At 45.1% G+C, this 16,431-nt stretch overlaps 3 protein-coding genes across 7 annotated transcripts in view; 2 read left to right on the top strand and 1 right to left on the bottom strand.

The window, feature by feature from the left end:
- Nucleotides 1-16,431, bottom strand: part of LOC149352890 (exosome RNA helicase MTR4-like) — a 228,465-nt gene that overhangs the window by 13,682 nt on the left and 198,352 nt on the right. For 2 of the 4 annotated variants that reach the window (XM_089582097.1, XM_089582099.1), the window contains 14 exons: nt 15,262-15,375; nt 15,069-15,135; nt 13,877-14,055; nt 12,844-13,018; nt 11,373-11,463; nt 10,889-11,013; nt 9,991-10,089; nt 9,029-9,137; nt 7,345-7,476; nt 5,908-5,987; nt 3,886-3,996; nt 2,300-2,401; nt 2,062-2,187; nt 1,147-1,297 (listed from right to left, as the gene is read on the bottom strand). In XM_089582097.1, the coding sequence (XP_089438223.1) occupies nt 1,147-1,297; nt 2,062-2,187; nt 2,300-2,401; nt 3,886-3,996; nt 5,908-5,987; nt 7,345-7,476; nt 9,029-9,137; nt 9,991-10,089; nt 10,889-11,013; nt 11,373-11,463; nt 12,844-13,018; nt 13,877-14,055; nt 15,069-15,135; nt 15,262-15,375 (1,661 nt within the window). Of the gene's footprint in view, nt 1-1,146; nt 1,298-2,061; nt 2,188-2,299; nt 2,402-3,885; nt 3,997-5,907; nt 5,988-7,344; nt 7,477-9,028; nt 9,138-9,990; nt 10,090-10,888; nt 11,014-11,372; nt 11,464-12,843; nt 13,019-13,876; nt 14,056-15,068; nt 15,136-15,261; nt 15,376-15,568; nt 15,771-16,431 lie in introns of those variants that run through there. The other 2 variants (XM_089582098.1, XM_089582096.1) reach the window with 2 other exon arrangements.
- Nucleotides 1-16,431, top strand: part of LOC149352896 (uncharacterized) — a 152,754-nt gene that overhangs the window by 81,676 nt on the left and 54,647 nt on the right. The window lies entirely within an intron of this gene.
- The window catches only part of LOC149352899 (uncharacterized), a 75,241-nt gene that overhangs the window by 45,552 nt on the left and 13,258 nt on the right, over nt 1-16,431 (top strand). The gene's annotated exons all lie outside the window — the stretch shown is intronic.

Here is a 16,431-nt window from a genome sequence, read left to right as displayed (position 1 = left end):
AGCGTTCTCGCAACAAAAACTTCAGATTTTTGTTGTGGGAGCTTGAAATAACTTGAAAACAGTTGTACAATAAGTCTGCCATTACAAAAATTGACCGTCGAGAGCTTTCTCTGGATGTGCCACAATTTGCTAAATGAAATTTTGGAAATCCACTGGTTGCAAGGGTGGCTGATTTCAATAATTTATAGTTGGGCTACTAAAAAGTTTACTAATAGACACTGCATGCTCTAGGCCTCGCATGCAACACTGTCAACAACATTTCATTGCTTTTAACCCTTGCTTAACATTATGTGGAAAACTCTGTGCACCAGACAGACAGCATTAGAAATGCAATGTTACATGGAATTTTCTTCAGATGACTAACACTACAATACACGTCCGGCTTAAAGGCTGGCTCCTTTTGCCTGCACGGTATTTGCACATGGAGCCTTAAAGGTGCACTGAAGAGGAATCTGAACTTGTCTTTTTGCCGCGGGAACTCGATCTACACGTTTCTAGCATTCTTAGAAACTGCGACTTATTGCCCTGTATGGCGGATTTCCCAAATTAAATCGAATTAACAGCCGGCTCCCGCCCTTTTTTTTTAATTCTGCCTCGTACGATGGGCGGAGTCGACCAACGCATGGAGTGCCTTTCACCCAGTCCCGTGGCGGCTTGCCGCTCTGCCATCGGCGGAGTAATACGTAGTAGTCCGTAGTAGCAAATAGTCCGCGCGTATTTTTATTTCTGCGGGCTTATTTTGCGGCTATATTATCTGCGAATGAAACTATTTATTCATGGAAACCTAAAAAACAAAATAAAGCGAAAGCAAAGCCTCCACGGAGCTGGCTGAAAGGAACTTCACGCGTTGGTCGACTCCGCCCATCGTACGAGGCAGAATTAAAAAAAAAGGGCGGGAGCCGGACGTTAATTCGATTTAATTAGGGAAATCGGCCATACAGGGCAATAAGTTTCAGTTTCTAAGAATGCTATGAACGTGTAGATCGAGTTCCCGCGGCAAAAAGACAAGTTCAGAATCCTCTTCAGTGCACCTTTAACTGAAACCAAGACAGGTCTAGCATGCAATTTCAGCCAAATTGATCAAAACCAGTTGGGTGTCCATCACGGGCATATCTACCCGCATTGTTCAAGGCATTTTGAACTCACTCTCGTAGAGGGTCGGCATCATTGCGTTGTTCTGGAACTGGAAGAATGACCGCTCCAGGATGTACTCCGGGTTGACCTCTTCCACCCGCATCAGGTTCAGCACCATGTTGTACGTCAGGTGGAATGCACTGTTGATTGGATCAGGCAAGCCCTGCCAACCAGACAAGACAAGGCACATCAGCCATCTCGGCAACAAAACAGAATTAGTGACTTCCGTAACTTGTGAACATCCCCTCCGAGAGGCATGGGATAGACTTAACGAAAACAGCATCAACTGCACAAAAGTTACAGGTTGGTCTTAGAAGCAGCACTTCTGAACACCTGTTGCTATTACGGTGCAGCAGGCGTATAGAGAAAAAAATTCAGGGGGCCGCTTTGTTGACCTAAAGTGCGGTGAGGCGAAAGCCTTTAGCGCAGTGTTACCGCTTGTGTCACTGATGTGTGGTTAAGATGTTAATTAAGTACACAATTGGTTGTGAATCTTAAATGCTGGAGACACTGGAGGGCGTTTGGGAGGCGTCCGTCTGATTCAACGCCTTTCTGCAAACACTCTCCAGCGTCCCAGACAAGGAGAACTACATATGCATTGGCAGGAAGTAGCGTAGCCATTAGCACACTCGGCTGCGGAACGGAAGGATGGCGGTTCGAATCCCATCATGCACAAAGATTTTTTTCTGGTCTGACTAGAAAAAGTGTGACACCCCTGCCAACAACCTTCTGCTGACAACCTTCTGTCGACAACGATGAGGCATTAAAGGCTTTCCCCTTAATAAGCTAAATTCCAGTTCACACAGTAAGCAGATGCAGGTGCAAGCATGGAGGTTTCCAGAGGGTGACTAAGTCTACCTGGTGCTATGTAAAGAGACCACAGCTAATGGAATAAAGGGCACTGAAAAACTCCGAACACACTCTCACCTTGACGATGTCCTTGCCAGCGGCTGGACTCATTTTCTCGTCAACCATGAGAATGACGATTCCACGATCGTCCAAACCACGCCGTCCGGCACGGCCACTCATCTGGATGTATTCTCCGGAAGTTACCTGGGCGAGTTAATTAAAAAAAAAGAAAAAAAGAAAGGGGGTTCACAGTTCACATCCAGGCAACAAGTGGGCGCCCACTTCGAAGCAAATGGTATATCGTACTCTTCCTCACCCATCGGAAATCCTTGCCGTCAAACTTTCTTGCATTTGTGAAGAGGACAGTGCGGGCAGGCATGTTGAGTCCCATGGCGAATGTCTCTGTGGCAAACAGCGCCTGCACAAGACAAAAAGATGAGAATGCGCTTTGAAACAAGCGGTCGCATTTCACTTACACATGGGTGTACAGTTTCAGGGAAGAAGTCTAAAAAACTATTTATAACAAATAAGAGAATGCATGAAGTTAACACCAGAAAGCCATCACGGCCTCTGCCACTTCACAACTCTGCATCACATACAGTAGAATCACTCTGCATTAAAGGTGCTCAGATACGCAAACATATTATGTACAACAGTGTCTTTATTATCTCAACTATTAGTGATGGCATGGTTCTGAAGATGCAGCTGGTAACTTGTTAACATACTAAAACGTGCAGCATTAGTTTAGGAAAGGGACAAAAAGTAACAGTCGATTTGCGAAGCTAGGTCAAATGCGAATTGGGTGCCCCAGCACTGTGCGGCCATTGTTTTGCATTTTTTATCTTCGTTCTGCATTGCTTATTGCGGTTGCGCTTTGTTATTCATGATACTGCCATGGTAATAAAGTGGTAAATCAAGTGTATTCTGTGTGCTGTGTTTTTTCATGGCATGGACGAAGCGCAATAGATGAGACACAGTGCTTATTGCATCTTTATACACATGCATATCAGCTACGGCACCTGTTCTGCAGAAAACCCGGTGTCGGCGACAGTGATACTGTGAGCGGAAAAGCAGGTGGCAAGCACCTGTTAAACCGGAGGACCAGAGCGACAAACGGCTTTTTCTGTCAATGTAGGCTTGAGTGCTAGCGTAGCAAAAATATGTTTGCTCCTACTGCAGTCAACCCATTATGCATATAAGAATGATTTATTTTGTGTTATCAGATTTTATGTTAATCGTGTTTTCCATTTCCTCATCTAAGTTTTGTGGAAGTACCATATTTGCAGGAAATGTGGCCGTGAATATAACAAAAGGGGTGGAAACGAAAGCTTTGTGTGAATACAGCATCTTCTGCAGTCTCAGGCATCTGAAGAGCAATAGTAGTAAAACCTCATTGATGAGTTTATAAAAAAGATTGTGAAAAAAAAATTTACCAGAGAAAATGTATGATCCCAACTAACTAATTTTGAAAAATGTAAATGTCGAATGAGGTACAAAGACATTTACTGACTACTTCACTTCATAAAAGGGTCGATTAACATTCCTTGGCACAAGACCTGAACAGATCCTCTTCAAGTGCCAGCAGTATTTAGTCCACATTTGCGCTCTCTTAAGTGAGAAAAGAACTTTGTAATGCATCCGGTCTGTCGACAGCAATGACAAAAGTAACCAAAATTTATTCCTCGTGAGCTTAGAGATGCTTTGCTCCTGCGCACCTAAGTAATGTGAGGAAGCCACCGAGACGGCTAACTATCGCAGCGTTTCTGCTTTTTAAGCTGCGTTCCCCAGACCTGGCCTGCGCATATATCAGCGCATCCCTGTAGCTCTTCCCACGACTCTAGAAAGGGCCTGCTAGAGTACATTTCAGGGCTCCACTGACAACCACCTGAATGGGCGACATACCTTGACGAGCCCCTCCGCAAAGAGAATCTCAATGGTCTCCTTCAAGATGGGCAGCAGGCCAGAGTGATGCACGGCAATGCCTCTCCTTAAAAGCGGCAGCACTTGTTCAACCTGGAGAAAGAATGTAATGAGCAACAGTATAAAGGGCTTTAACTAGTTTGCTACATTACTATGTGTGCGGCCAGAAAATAGTTACCGTATAAACGCATATATAAGGACCGTAATTTTTTTTCCAGATTCGAGGGCCAATTTTTGAGGTGCATCCCATACATGCGACGTGCGATATTTTTTTTTTTTAAGTAGAAACACCAATCAGGGAATGTGCGGTATTTATTCGGCGTTTAGTCATTACTCGCGGAGTCTTCCAACTCAGAGCTGGTGCTGTGCTCTGGTGCACGCTCATCCCACAAGAAGTCGCGCAGCATGTCCGTTGTCAACGCGTAGCCGTTGTTCCGTACTTCCATCACATAACAGAGCAGCTGTTCTTCCAGTTCGGGAAACTTGCATGGCTAGCCTCGGAAAGCGCGCTTTTTGCAGCTTATGTTCCTCAATGCATCCTTTCGGTTGCGCCATCGTCGGACGCACTTCTTGGCCGAATTTCCTGCCCGCTGCACGCTTGCCGTGTTCAAGAGCTAACTCCTAGCCGTGTGCCTTTGCCCATCATGCTAAAACTGCATTGCTCGGCTGCAACACGCAAAAGCCACAACCACCACAACTACGGTAACTACGGTGAACACGCTAACACGCCACAAAAGCAACAAATGGCTCGAACTGGTGATATTGATGACGATGTGGATAACGGGAAATCGCGGTCGAGAAAAAATGATGATGATGATGACTGCAACCTCGGGCGCCATCCATGGACAGCACTTGGAAGCTCCTGTGCGCGTGCGTGGTCTCGGCGATCAAGCGCATCGCTGCTTGCAGTAGAAGCAGAGGGGGGGTGGGGGTCAGTTTAGATTTTTCGAATCTAAGCACCCCCTCTCACTTTGGGCATCGCGATCGTGAAAAAAAAGGGGGTGCTTAGAATCGAGTAAATACGGTAATAGAGTACAACGATACTGCGCAGCCAAAACCATTGTCAGACATTATATCTAGAGCCTGCATGATCCAAATGCTTCTCAAGATCCTAGACGTACTACCATGCTAGACACTCCGGAGAAGCTTTCGATGATCTGCGGCATGTCTGTGCGCTGTAAGCGCGACAAATCTGGATATCCACTGGATGTGTGGAAAGTACAGTCGATGCGACAGTTCAACTAGAAAGGTAGCAATTTCTTTGTATCTTGTGGAGTGAAAATAGAGGGAACCTTTTCAAACATGCGCTGTTTGTGGGAACGAAGCGCAAGTTTGAATAACATTCTAGTTAATTAAATTCCACCGTACGAAACCTTGTACTCAACTAAAACCGAAAGGCTGCTGTCACACTGCAGGCAAAATTTACACCTGCAGCTCAATATAGCAAAGCAAGCATCGAGTACTGACTGCAAAGCACAAGAAGTTTTCTTATGTTCAGGATGTCAGCGGGATCAAACCGGAATTGGCATTGCACATGCCCAATGTTGAGCAGTCGCATTCTCACAACATTAGTGGTATCAAAAAACAAAACGAACAAGGGTCAAGGGAGAACCGCAGTTCACAGTTCTGACAGGCGGACTAGTCGTTTAGGTCAAGCCCTACTTATGTACAGGTTACATTACCAGAATATTAACGGGATCAAACTGGCTACCAGACTGAGGCTCCCGCTCCAACCCTTGTTCAGTTTGTTTAATGTTGTCGAGAATCTCTTCTTCCCGACTGCTGTCTAGCGTGGGTCGACATTCACGGCATAAAACCATTTTGGAGTGCATGCCACAAAGACGTAAAGTCCGAGAAGCTTTTGTGATCTTATTGATACCCCAAGCAGCAACTGGCCTACTGCACACTTGATGAACGTTGCTGGTTGACTGAATGGGTAGGTCAGATGAAATACGATAGCATAACACGAAAAAAGCTGGTGTCCATAAAACATGCCCCACTCACCTGAGGCAGCTTCTGGTCCTCCTCGGACAAAGAGTCCATAGCATTTTGGAAAACTTCCTGCACGAGATGCTTCTCATGAGCTGTTAAAAGAGGCAAGGCACAGCACATCGCAATCAGCAGCTTGACGCGGAGGTAGTTTTATACTTTTTCTTTTCAGCACTCCATACACCAAAATCTGTCCGAAACAAGCAACAGACATGCACACTGTTCTGCCTTTATTTTACTGCCTCCAAGTTTAATACATTAATAAAAATCACCACTAATATCATCAGACGATCTATGTCCTCTGCAAAACAAAGGCTTCTTCTAATTATCTCCAATTATCCCTCTCCCATGCCTCTACCAAAACAAATGGTCCTCTACCAAAACAAACTTCCTTATCTCCTCTCTCCATTTCAATTTAAGGGGGGACATGGGTCTTAGATAATTTTTTATTTACTCACCAAATGCAATGAAACTGCACAAACTTATTCAGTTTTTTTCTGCTGATTTCAAATATGAATTGTTTTTATTTCTAGGCCAATTAGTTCCTGAGATATTAATAATATCATGCCACTGTCTGCTCGAACAATAGAAAAAAAATGGGCCACCAGAAATTTAATTTTAATATGTGGGTAGTGTGTGAGGAATGCGACACTGGAAGCAGTTTTCAGTTTTTTGTCTATGTGGACAAATGGGCGTAATAGTTAGTTTTCAAGTGAGTTAACCAGACATACAGTGCCAGAAAACATGACACACATGAAACTAGCTATTAAGCCCATTTGTCCACACGGACAAAAAACTGAAAATCGCTTTGGGACGTTAAACCCCATAAAACAAACAAACAAACAAACAAACAAAAAACTGAAAACTGCTTCCAGCGTTGCCTTCTTGACACATTGTAGTATCTACCCACATATTAAAATTAAATTTCTGGTGGCCCATTTTTTTTCTATTGTTTGAGCAGACAATGGCATGATATATATTAATATCTCAGGAACGAAGTGGCCTAGAAATAAACAAATTGCATATTTGAAATCAGCAGAAAAAACTGAACAAGTATGTGCAGTTTCATAGCATTTGGTCTGTAAATAAAAAAAAATTCTCTAAGACCCATGTCCCCCCTTAAGTAGCTCAGGTTATGGTTTCCTTCATTTGGATTCCACCCCGTTGCCCTAACAGACCACCAGTTACACTGTCAGCTGCACTACACCTCCCAGCAAGGTTAATTTTACTTCTGGATTCCTGCTACCATATCGTTAACTAGTGTTTGTATTGAACATTTTTTCTCTCTCTCAAGCTTACTCTTATCCTTTCCGTTTCCAAAGTGCCTTCCTTAACTTTATTTTCAACTTCAATAATGACTGACCGCAATGTTGCAACACTGCAAAAAGAGGTAAAAAAAAAAAGAAACAGATTCAAACAGAAGAAGAATAAAAAGGAAGGGCAAAAACTCACCAGTTGTCAAGTCCAGCTTGGCCACTTGGGTCGCATACGCCTCACACTCCTTCTTGCTGAAGCTGAAGACGATGACAGGAGCATAGTCCCGCTCCATAATCATCTTGACAATCTTGTAGCAGTTGGACTCTCCTGCGGACAGGACAAGATACCGAAAGTTGTGACCGAAATTATAACAAAGCAGCTGTCTACGCTGGACAGTTATGAAAAAAACACACAAAAAAATCTCACAGAGGCCTGAAAAACGTCGGTACACATGCAAAAAGAGACAAAACAAAACAATATGCTGACAATTTAGCTGGGCGGTGAGCTTGTGATGCTGAAGAGGTAATCAAAGGAGGGATGCCGGTGCGGAAAGATGTGCAGTGTGTGGCCTTCTGGAAGAACTCGCTCCCCCACGCTAAATTCACACAAACAACTAGGAGCCGAGGAGGACATTATTGCTAAAACGCTGGCGCCCCACAGAACACAGGCAGGTAGACGATAAAAAAATGCGGCTGTAAAAAAAAAAAAAATAAACGGCAGGGGAAGGGTCTGTTTGTGCCAGCCAAGCAAACAACCCTGATCTTCGCCGCCAAAGCAAAACCAGAAGCTGCATTGCCACGAGGCTTCTCGAAGGCATGACGTGTGCACAGTCGCCCTTGATTCGAGAGGGATTTCATCACACGTGTGAATGTCACTTTAGAAAACAGTGCGAATGATCCCCGGAGGTAACTTTCACCAAGGCCAAGTTTAGTGCTTCGTAGTTATATTCTGAGATACTGCATAAGCAGTATACGAGCGAATAGGCGAAAACGCCGGCGTGTGTCTCTGTGTGCCCACCAAGTGAAGCCTCCTGCACCTGCAGCGAGGCGAGTACGAGAACCAGTCCCGCCTCCCAATGAGAAGTGCGAGAGAAAGTCTGCATTGGCAGAAGTAGAGAGGTGGGTGCTGCAGCAACACCCCCAAGCAAGTGGCCAGTGCAGAGGATGGGAAAGTGGTGCCGAAAGCAAGCACATGTCAGTGGATCATGCCAGCGAGCGTGCGTCATCAGCTGATCCAACACGGAGCACCGAGTAAGGTGAAATGTGTACAATGCATTAAATGTTAAGCATGAAAAATTATTAGCAGGCCATGAAATCCAGCCAAAGTAAAGCGAAATTAATTTGTGCAACTTTCAGGTAATGGAATGCAGCAAAAGGGAAAAGTATCAGATAGAAAACCATCATCTTAAAAAAGTATTCTGTGAACGCAGTTCATTTCATCCGAGTGCCAGTCAATTCTATGCATCATTCTTTTACACACTTCCCAGCCTGCAAAGTGCACTCTTAAAGCGGTTTGTCATAATGAAATGCACTCTATTTTCTAGTTGTTCACTGAGTCAGACAGGCTGTTGCAATCAGTCATGCCTTCCGACACTCTTGCAGTCTCTAGGTAAAAATAAATAAAAAAAATTAGTAAGTAGTGCAAATGGAAATGTTATTTCCCGGAAATCCATATTTCCTACCACAACTTCCCGGACATAGTTTACCCAGAAGTGCCTCTACCACATCATTTTAATTGTTTCTCTTTAAGACTGCCTGCGAGTGGAATGAGTGTCAACCCTCAATTCTTCGAACCTATCATTCCTTTTTAACCGAGTAAGGACCCTACAGGAATAATAAACAAATAATTTTAAAATAAGCCAATGAAGAGATGTGGGCACCTTTGAATCCCCCCTTGCGCCCCTTGAGCGCCGAGTCTCCCTTGGCAGCGTCTCCAGCGTTCTGGAGGACAGCCATCGCTTCATTGAACTTTTCCTCCTTGAAGTTGCCCTGCAAGGAGAGATGACAGAGTTAAAAATTGTCAGGAGGGTAAAACCGGCACAAGGGGCAAGTCAACAGAGTTCAAACCACAGAAAAAATTGCGCCTCTCCCGTAACCGAGAGTAGAGTAAGCATGAAATGTTTACGGGCCTAACAGGCTCCATTGCTCGGCTTAAGCAGCTGTGACGGTGGCGGCATTGAAATCCAGGACGATGCAGAAGCGTACGCGGACACGACGAGACGCAGGCCTGACAAGAATGTATATGCAGCGCGTTCGAATACTCCGCGAGCGTGTATACATCTGCCTGCCAGAGGGGGAAAGGGCTTGAAGGCCAAGTGGCCGGTCTTTGTGAGTGTGGGACCACAGCGCCATCCTTGGGGAGGGAAAACCGAAAGCCCTTCTCGCCCTCTTTCTCTAAGCGGCCTTCTCTCAAAGCCCCTAACAGATCACGTATGACAACGAAGTGTATTGTGGCATGTATGTGCTTTTTCCACGCGTTATTAGAAATCGGAAATTATAATTCCGTGCATTATCAAATGCACAGCTCGACTGATATCTTGATGAACACTGAGAAGACACTGGCAGCAATTATTTTTTGTGACTCGTTTGGAGAGCAACCGGCGCTTGTATGCCGGTCCCGTAGGAGGGCTTAGAGAGTCTCGTTGAATCTCGTTAAGTCTCGTACGGTGCCCGGATGTTCTCGTTTCAGAGCCCGGATGAGTGGAATTCAGTGCCCGGATGAGTGGATTCCAGTGCCCGGATGATGGCTCTCGGTCTCGGCGTGACGTCACCACAATGCCGACAATGGGAGCTAAAAGCATTTCATGCTTAAAACACTGCAAGGAAAGAAAGAGCAACTTACGGTCTCGTCCACGACCAGGTACAGGCCACTGGCACCAGCCGGAAAGATGTAGTGCTGCAGGGGCACTGGACGATACTCTGTGTACACCACGTTGCACGGCTACATGAGAAATGCAGAAAGAAGAGCAATGTGACAAAACAAGAAGAGTCCACACTCCAGAACTGCACTTTGCAACACACACATCAACATACTGACAACTGAGAAACTAGGCTTTTCCGCACTATCCCCACAAGCTGGATTCTGTACATTAGAGTGCGTTCAACAGTTACATAGCAAGAATTTCAGCCCAGTTGGTGCATCCCAGTATGATAAAGGTTATAGATAGCATAATTATTTCAGCCCAAATGAGAGATTTGACTTACGTTATCGCTCTTGACACATGACAAAAACATAGCAAGAAGCTTTAACGTTGACACAACCCTAACATAATAATACAGTCAATGCCCAAATGGTAAAAAAAAACTTCTATAGCACTCTTGCGCTTTGCATCTGTAAAGTGGCTAAATACAATCAAGCCTCATTACAGCAAAGAGGTAAAAGATCGTAAACTATGACATAGCCAAAATTTTTTTGTACGTTCCATCAGTGAATGGAATCACCTTTCAGGTCAGCAAAAGTGCTGTATGAATGAAGATGTGTTTTTTTCATCATTGTAACACCCCTGCCGTAGCGCCTTTGGGCTAAGCGGGGTAAAAATTGAATAAAGAAAGAATAAAGAATAAAATTCCAGCAAAATCGCTCAAGAGATATGGGATTCAGTGAGTGAAGAAAGCCGAACTCTAAGAGACACAAGGACTCCCTTCACTTGTTGCTAATAATGAAAACTGACAACAACACCTAAAGGACACAGCCAAGCAGATTTTGGAAACCTCAGAACCACACACACCCAAGTTCTCACCTGCTTGTGTAAGTGGCAAATCCACTCGGCAAACTGTTTCGCATTGGGGATGGTAGCCGAGAGGAAAATGTAACGCACATTGTCCGGAAGCAGGATGATGGTCTCCTCCCAAACAACGCCTCGCTCTGCACAAGCGGCACATAAGCACACACAGAGTAACTTCTTCAGAGCCTACACATTGTCACCACAGCACTTCTAATCTACATCTTACTCCTGTAACCGTTTGATAATTAATGTCACTTCCATCTTTCATGCCGCCAGATTAAAACACATCCTCATAACGCAGGGGCATTCAAAATTAAGTGGTGTCACACACACGCATAAGCCAGCCAAAACAGTTGGCCGCAAGAAAGGCCATGTGGTTTGTTTTACGTGAATGTACTTATGTGTCTGTGAGTGCAGCACTCAAACTCTGACCGAGATTTCCACTGCTTTCATTATACTAATGGGATAATGTCACCCGACCACGCTAGTTTTGACTTACCCTTGTCTCGCATGTAGTGGATCTCGTCGAAAATGACCCACCCTACTTCACGCATAATCTCTGACCCCCTGTACAGCATACTTCTCAAGATCTGGAAGACAAGAAAAAAGACACTGTGAGAATACTGTTAGCTAAAACAATGCTGACATAAACACACTCACCATCCAAACATTAAAAAGCAAATACAGTAGAAGCCCGCTGTTATGCTGTCCCGGGCAAGTGTGTCAGACAGACCTGTTCTAGCTCCCATAGAAACCACCACGGTGTTCAGCGGCTTACAGTGCAACGCTTTGCATCGACGCTCCGCAAGCCTGCAGGTGGAGTGAATTTTGCTGGTGCTGTTGGTGCAGTTCCATTGAGAAAACTGGCAAAATAACTGCCGATATGTCGTTTTGTTGTCTTTCAGCACTTGAAGCAGGCTGTTTTAAAGGGGCCCAGAAACACAATCTTAGTTGACTGTTTTGCCTGTTGATTGCATACAGTGAATTATAATGGTGCTATTAGCGTCGGTAACAACGCGTACATTCCGTTTTTTAATATTTTAATGTCCTCCCAAAAACAACTTCATGGCTCTGATGGTGTCGCCACACAGTGGCGGGTTTTTAGCAGCGGATATGACATCACCTGGCGCGAGCTTGATGATCGGAAAAACAGTAAATATACTGCAAATTGTGTGAATAATTAGAGACACATTTTGTCACCTGTCTGCGTTTTATATTAGATCAACAAAAACAACTTGTTTGTCTTAGATAAAAGCCCTGCAAAGCAAGTAAAATAAAAATACACCACCAGGGGCGCTCTGGCATGGAAACAACGCTGCCAGTCTCAGCAAGAACGAGTTACAGAGAGCAGGCAACCATGGAGTACAAACTTCCGCGACGTGCTCTGGCTGGCTGTTTTGATTGGTTGCGCCAGGTGCCGTCATTGGGAGAGCGAAATAGGAGTGGGAAGCCCCGCCAAAATCGAGTTGAGGGCAGCGTTTTGTTTGCTTGTATTTTGAAATTTCTTCACTGAATAACTCCCGTTCCTGTGCGTCGATTCCTGTAATTCTTTTGAAGTCAGCATCTGTGTGACATAAAGAACCCACCTGAAGTATAGCCGGTATTCCCCCAGGCAGTGTTTCGCAGCCCCTTTAAGTGTTGCACTGAATTAAAGTTACTAATCAGTGCTTATGTTAAGTTTATTCCATGCCCCATGTGACAAAAGCCAGCTACAAATCACAGCCATCATTTGCCTGATCAAATGGAAATCAAAACAGCATGAGACAAGAAATTCAATTGTAGTTTATTTGACGGTCACAGTCAAATACCATGTGGTGGTCCATGCATTCTAATGTCTAACACATCATTTGAAAAGAAAAGGTGGAGCTAAAATTAGGTGTCTATAGTCCTTGAACACCGCAGTTGACCATTGCAGCACACCACGGAGAGAATAAAGACACCAATAAATGAACAAAGGAAACAGAACTCACCTCTGTGGTCATTATAAGGCAGCTGGCACTTGGATTGATGGTGACATCACCAGTCATCAAACCGACGTCCTTGAAGTCATCCGAAAACTCGCGGAACTTTTGGTTGCTGAGCGCCTTAATTGGCGTTGTGTAGATGACTCGCTGCTTCTCTTGAAACGCCAGTGATACTGCATACCTGCAAGAGCAAACAGTGACACAGCAAACATTTAAATGCAGAGCGGTGGGGGAGGGGATTGAAATATGTTCATTCCTCTGTTCAGTGCAGCTCTATCTATTCCATGTGGACAGCCCAAACCCCTACTCTTTAAATGGTCGCCGAGGGCAATTCGGTAAAATTTTTGTTCGTAAAAATCGATTCAACTGCTCTTTCTCAGTCTATCAATGTTTCTGCGGCAGCAAAAGATGCATTTACTGCTTAAAAAATTGCATTTTAAAAGTATTTCTACCTTCTGGTTCAAACTCATGACATACACCAAAATGGCCTCAGAGAGCCCAGTCATGAAGTGAATGGCAGTGTAGCCTGGCCTCTGGGATCAGCACCTAAAAAAACTGTCGACACAGCCCAGTTTACTAGTTGAATCGGCCAGTGATGATGACACATGTATTTTGCTTATTCGTATCTTCTAGCCAATAAAAGTTCCGTTTTGACAGAGAGTAATGTCTCAGTTGTTAGAATGTGATAGCAGCAGCCGTCATTGTTGCTTTGGCATACACAGTTGCTGCAACACGTGCCTTTTCACATCGACACCTGCCTCCAAGATGCTTTAGCACTGAAACACACATCACGCCATCCAGTTTAGTCAGCTTAGTACGAGATTACGCTGCCACATTCTTCGTCCTTTTAACATGAGACTGTGCTGTGTCCACTTAACACATGACGACGCTCGCAGCCAGTCAACGTTGCGGTGCTACTTCACATAGAGGGGGGGACTATGGTAATTTATCGGTACAGGCTAACTTCAATTTGTCCCCAGTTTCCGTTTAAACATTTTCAAGTCGGAAGCTCTGAGCACGTGAAAGGTGGGGCACGCACTCAGCCACAACCGTCTTGCCGGCTGATGTGTGGGCCGACACGAGCACACTCTGGTTGTTCTCCAAGCAGAGGATAGCTTCTTTCTGGAATGGGTCGAGAATGAATGGGTACTCCCGAGCTGCAGGCCCATCCGCATTACGCTTCAGGGGCACATATTCCATTCCTTCGGGCAGCGCAACCTGCGAAAGAAACAATGAACATTTATTTGCTCTTCCATAGCATCATAACATTAAAAATGTGATAACAAATGAGAACTCTTTAAAACCATTTAGACACAAAAAACAAAATGAATGTATATTTATGTGCAAGCAAACCCTTAGTGTGCAAGAACCATCCTGATCCTTCATGCAACAGCTTAAATCTCATCAGCTGCTTACCAGAACATACTAGAAGGTTTGTGCGCAATTGTGGAGTTTAACATTCCAAAGCGACTCATGGGCTACTACGGGGACTGAAGTGCGGGGCTATGATTTAATTGGACGACCTGAGTTCTTTAATTAATGCGCACTGATATCGCACAGCACAAGGACGTTTTTGTATTTTGCCTCCATCGAAATATGGCCGCCGTGACCAGGATCATAACCGAGAACCTGGGATCACAGCCTAACGCCAAAACTACTCAGCCATCATGTGGGGTAGTGTGTATTCTAGACTGTATAGAGTGCAGATGACTTACTATAGCCTCAGGAAGCATTAAGGTACGAACAAATTACAAAGCAAAGTAACCAGCAGCACAAAAGGAAAAAAATAATAAAAATAACAGCGGACTAACATGCCATTAGAGACGATGCACTAGTCAGCTACAAGACAAGGTGGAATGTGTCGACACAAGGGAAGACTACAGAACTGAATGTTGTCACACTGGATTCATCAAACTTTTCGAAGCACCCGCTGCTGAGCACGTGATTGAAGATTCGATCCCGTCCACGGCGGCTGCGAGAGTTGGCGCATCAAGGTTTTTGTGCCCCTCAAAGAGCTCTGGGCAGTCGAAATTAATCGGAACCCTTTACTAAGGTGCGCTCATAGCCAGAAGTGTTCTCTTGGGACGGAAAGTATCCATTAACCGATCAAACTACCTTTAGAAATACAGCTGACTATCGTGTGGCGCTCCTATTAGCCGGCATGACAAGACCGCACCACCGCCTGAGGTCGCATTCGGCATTCTCCGCGCTAATTATAAAAGCAAGCTCACCTCGTGAACGCATCCTTCAACTCCCTCCACGGTATGCACGTGAACGTGCGGAAGGTAGTCAGATGAACTGAAAGCGAAGAGGAATGTCACGCAAATGACGTCAAGTTCGTGCAAACGTTACCCTTAGATCACGTACCAAAAGTTGAACTAGCAACACGAGACATGTGAGGAATGACAGCTGGTAAAGACTTACTCAAAGTCTTCCCAAATGTCCGAGATCTTCTTTTTCTTACTGATGGGTTCCTCTTCGAGATCGCCGTCGAAAGACCTCTTGCCGTCAATAACCGCTTGCACAAAATCGTTGGCGCTGTAAACAGAGTTTGAGACAGGAAAGGTGAAAGCTTTTTCGCGTTACCAGTACCTTTCCGACATGTTCTAAATCAGTCCATTAATTTCAAATACGAAATATCGCAGAACAATACAGCGTGACGAACGGTCACTGGTTCCGGGAGAGGTAGCGGGCGCAAGAAACATCAAAAACCCACTAAACAGCAACATACCCAGCATCTTCGCACGTTGATTCTTCTTGTTTAACATCATCTTTTTTAACGGAACTTGAAGAAAGCAGTTTTGAAGAAGATTTCGGCGCATCGTCAAACACACTAAACAAGTCGTCCATACTGGTAGAAATTGAAGCCAGAGAAACAGTTGAGTGGGTCGACCAGTGCACTCTCCCTGAGCAGCGCCTGCTTGGGAGAACGAGAGGCGAACAATGGGAGCCCGCCGTCGAGGCTAGTACGACCTTTCGCCGCCACGCGCCGCCACCGGAGTAGGATCACTGCCGCGCCGTCGCTCATAGAAACGCAGACCGTTCGCAGCTGTTCTGTCGTTGATTTTTTGGCTGGATTCATGTTGTTTCAAGTACAATCAAAACTTTATTTAAAAGGGAGTTCAGAAGCACTTGTCGCTATGGGTAACCGGACCATTTTAGTCGTGTCTTTCGCTGCTACTGCTGTGCAATGCGCTCGCGCGTCGTCTGCTGCGCTGATATGACAGCGCGCGCCTGCTTAAATCCACTGCGTGGAAAATTGTTCTGTCACCTTTAAGTTCGCTTGTCTGTTGGTCGTTATTTGAAAGCAGTGCTTGGCAGCAGCCAATACTGAAGGCTTGGGCTCTGAAAGAGCTCCGTCGCGTGCTGTTGTTTACTCATGCAAGTAGCACGTAAAGCGGTACCTGATCCCGCGTTTCCTTCGTAAAGTTTTTGAGAGTTACCATTGTCGCCACCGAAGCCAGAGTTGGCGCCAGAAAATGTGGAGTTTTGCCAACTGGTTTCATCATTTGATCTGCCGCGCACTTCCTGCAAGACTGCATGGTGTCTCGAGTCGCATCGTTGACGCTCAACTTGAGCGTGTATGGAACGCGC

Source organism: Amblyomma mixtum, chromosome 3 (genome assembly GCF_055824585.1).
Source record: "Amblyomma mixtum isolate Tamu chromosome 3, ASM5582458v1, whole genome shotgun sequence".
Classification (NCBI taxonomy): Eukaryota; Metazoa; Arthropoda; class Arachnida; order Ixodida; family Ixodidae; genus Amblyomma; species Amblyomma mixtum.
This window is presented reverse-complemented; position numbering and strand designations above follow the sequence as displayed.